This window comes from Plectropomus leopardus, unplaced genomic scaffold (genome assembly GCF_008729295.1).
Source record: "Plectropomus leopardus isolate mb unplaced genomic scaffold, YSFRI_Pleo_2.0 unplaced_scaffold2381, whole genome shotgun sequence".
NCBI lineage: Eukaryota > Metazoa > Chordata > Actinopteri > Perciformes > Serranidae > Plectropomus > Plectropomus leopardus.
In genome coordinates, this window is record NW_024625836.1 from 1 (window position 1) to 2,532 (window position 2,532).

Below are 2,532 nucleotides of genomic sequence, written 5' to 3' on the forward strand. Positions count from 1 at the left end.
AACACACACACACACACACACACTCTAACAGAAGCTCAGGATGCTGTTAATGTTTTTCTGTGAGATGGCGAGTGTCGTAACCATAGTAACTGTGTGTGTCAGTGAGTGTGAAGCGGCGGTCCTGGTCCTGGCAGCAGTACCTGAATGAACAGAAAGCTGAAGCTGCTCCTTTGTCACTGTTTACGCAGGTAACACACACACACACACACACACACACACAGTCTCTGCGTTTGTTTGTTAGTAACCGTTGCTATGGTGATTAATTGGGGACACTTGAGGGAGAGTAGGGAGGAGGCAGTGAATTTAATGGAGATACGAGCTCTTAAACTCGCTCTTTCTCCGCTGTGGGTCCACCTGGAAACATGAAACTCTGACTGTGAGGAGGAGATTCTCCTAAACGTGTGGATGTGATTTTTGTGTCTGCGGTGTCGAAAATGTGAGCGATTGAGAGAGTTAGAAACAGCCAGCGTCAGACTTTTTCTGTAAATTTCTCATCTCATCTACTATAGCCGTGAAGTGGGATTTTTTTGTCTCTCCCTTTGTTTGGAGGCTCACTGAGCCAGCTGTGTAACTCTGATTAAACAAAACGTGTGCGGCCAGGTGGAGCTGCAGGTTTAGCTGCAGGTTTAGTTGCAGGTGGAGCTGCAGGTTTAGCTGCAGGTTTAGCTGCAGGTTTAGTTGCAGGTTTAGCTGCAGGTGGAGCTGCAGGTTTAGCTGCAGGTGGAGCTGCAGGTTTAGCTGCAGGTTTAGTTGCAGGTGGAGCTGCAGGTTTAGCTGCAAGTGGAGCTGCAGGTTTAGTTGCAGGTTTAGCTGCAGGTTTAGCTGCAGGTTTAGCTGCAGGTTTAGTTGCAGGTTTAGCTGCAGGTTTAGTTGCAGGTGGAGCTGCAGGTTTAGCTGCAGGTTTAGTTGCAGGTTTAGCTGCAGGTTTAGCTGCAGGTTTAGTTGCAGGTGTTGGCGGTGTTTTATCAGTCTGCAGCACGTTCCTCTACATTTTATGTATAATTTTATGTATAATTGTGTATTTAAAAGTAAAAAAATATGGGTGTAAGAATAACTAAGCAAGAGCAATTTGTTGAGAATTTTTTTTTAAAGGATATTTTTTTGGGTGTTTTTGCCTTTAATCAATAGGACAGTACAAGTGTGAAATGGGAAGAGAGAGAGAGGGAATGACATGCAGCAAAGGGCCGAGGCTGGAGTCAAACCTTCTGTACTATGCCTCTTCTACACAGCAGGCACCCTTAATTACAGGGTCAAATGTGAGCTGTGAGGAGCTGAACTGCAGCTGTTTTTGGTTGTTAATGGGTCTCGAGTGCTGATGATATTTTCTGTGAGCAAAAGTTGCATCTTAGTCGTCCCAAGACTGAAATATTTAATGTTTTGAAAGAACTTTTTTTCTGATGTCTTTGTATGAAATGTCTCTCTGTGGACAGACGCAGCCTGGCTTCTCTCTGACCTGTCCGTCTCTGTCTGTCCTTGACCTGTCTGTTTGTGTCTGTCTTTTAGTCCCAGTCCTTTCCCAGTAGGAGAGCTGGTTTTAAAGTTGGGATGAAGCTGGAGGGCATCGACCCGCTGCACCCCTCCATGTTCTGTGTGCTGACGGTCGCCGAGGTAACACACACACACACACACACACACACACACACACACACACACACACACCTGTTCAGGTCGGTCAGGTGAGGCTCCTGTCTTTCTCTCAGGTGATTGGTTGTCGGCTCCGTCTCCATATCGACGGATACTCGGAGTGCTATGACTTCTGGGTAAACGCTGACTCAGCAGACATCAGGCCGACAGGCTGGTGCAAAGAAAACAACCACAAGCTCCACCCACCCAAAGGTGAGCACAGGTAGCCCCGCCCCCTGACAGGTAACCACCTGACATGGATGACATCACTTTACCTGCCTGTCTCTCTCCTTACAGGACACAGTGAGACAGACTTTGACTGGGATGTCTACCTTCATTCCACAGGCTCTCACGCTGCCCCGCCCACCCTGTTCACCTGTCGCACTGCAGTCAGTACTGACCTGTCTGTCTGCTCACCTGTCTGTTTCCTGTCTGTCTGCTCACCTGTCTGTTTCCTGTCTGTCTGCTCACCTGTCTGTCTTTCTCCTGTCTGTCTCTCAGAGCTGTGGATTCAGTGTGGGGATGAAGTTGGAGGCGGTCGACAGGAAGAACCCTGGACTCGTCTGCGTTGCCTCCATTGCTGATGTCATCGATGACCACTTCCTGGTTCACTTTGACAACTGGGACGACACATACGACTACTGGTGAGACAGACAGGTGACAGACAGACAAGTAACAGACAGCTAACAAACAGAGAGACAGGTGACAGACAGACAGCAGTTGTCGTAGTAGAAGTAATATGAGTAGTGAGTAGCAGGTTTAGCTGCAGGTTTAGCTGCAGGTTTAGCTGCAGGTTTAGCTGCAGGTTTAGTTTCAGGTTTAGCTGCAGGTTTAGTTGCAGGTTTAGCTGCAGGTTTAGTTTCAGGTTTAGCTGCAGGTTTAGTTTCAGGTTTAGCTGCAGGTTTAGTT

At 47.8% G+C, this 2,532-nt stretch overlaps 1 protein-coding gene across 1 annotated transcript; it reads left to right on the plus strand.

The window, feature by feature from the left end:
* Positions 1–102: 102 nt before the first annotated feature.
* Positions 103–2,274, plus strand: LOC121966273 (lethal(3)malignant brain tumor-like protein 1; the record flags this gene model as incomplete). Its single annotated transcript, XM_042516379.1, has 5 exons — positions 103–188; positions 1,504–1,608; positions 1,701–1,836; positions 1,921–2,012; positions 2,125–2,274. Coding segments are annotated over 5 exons (566 nt in total), but the record flags the coding sequence as incomplete, so codon positions are not given.
* Positions 2,275–2,532: the final 258 nt, after the last annotated feature.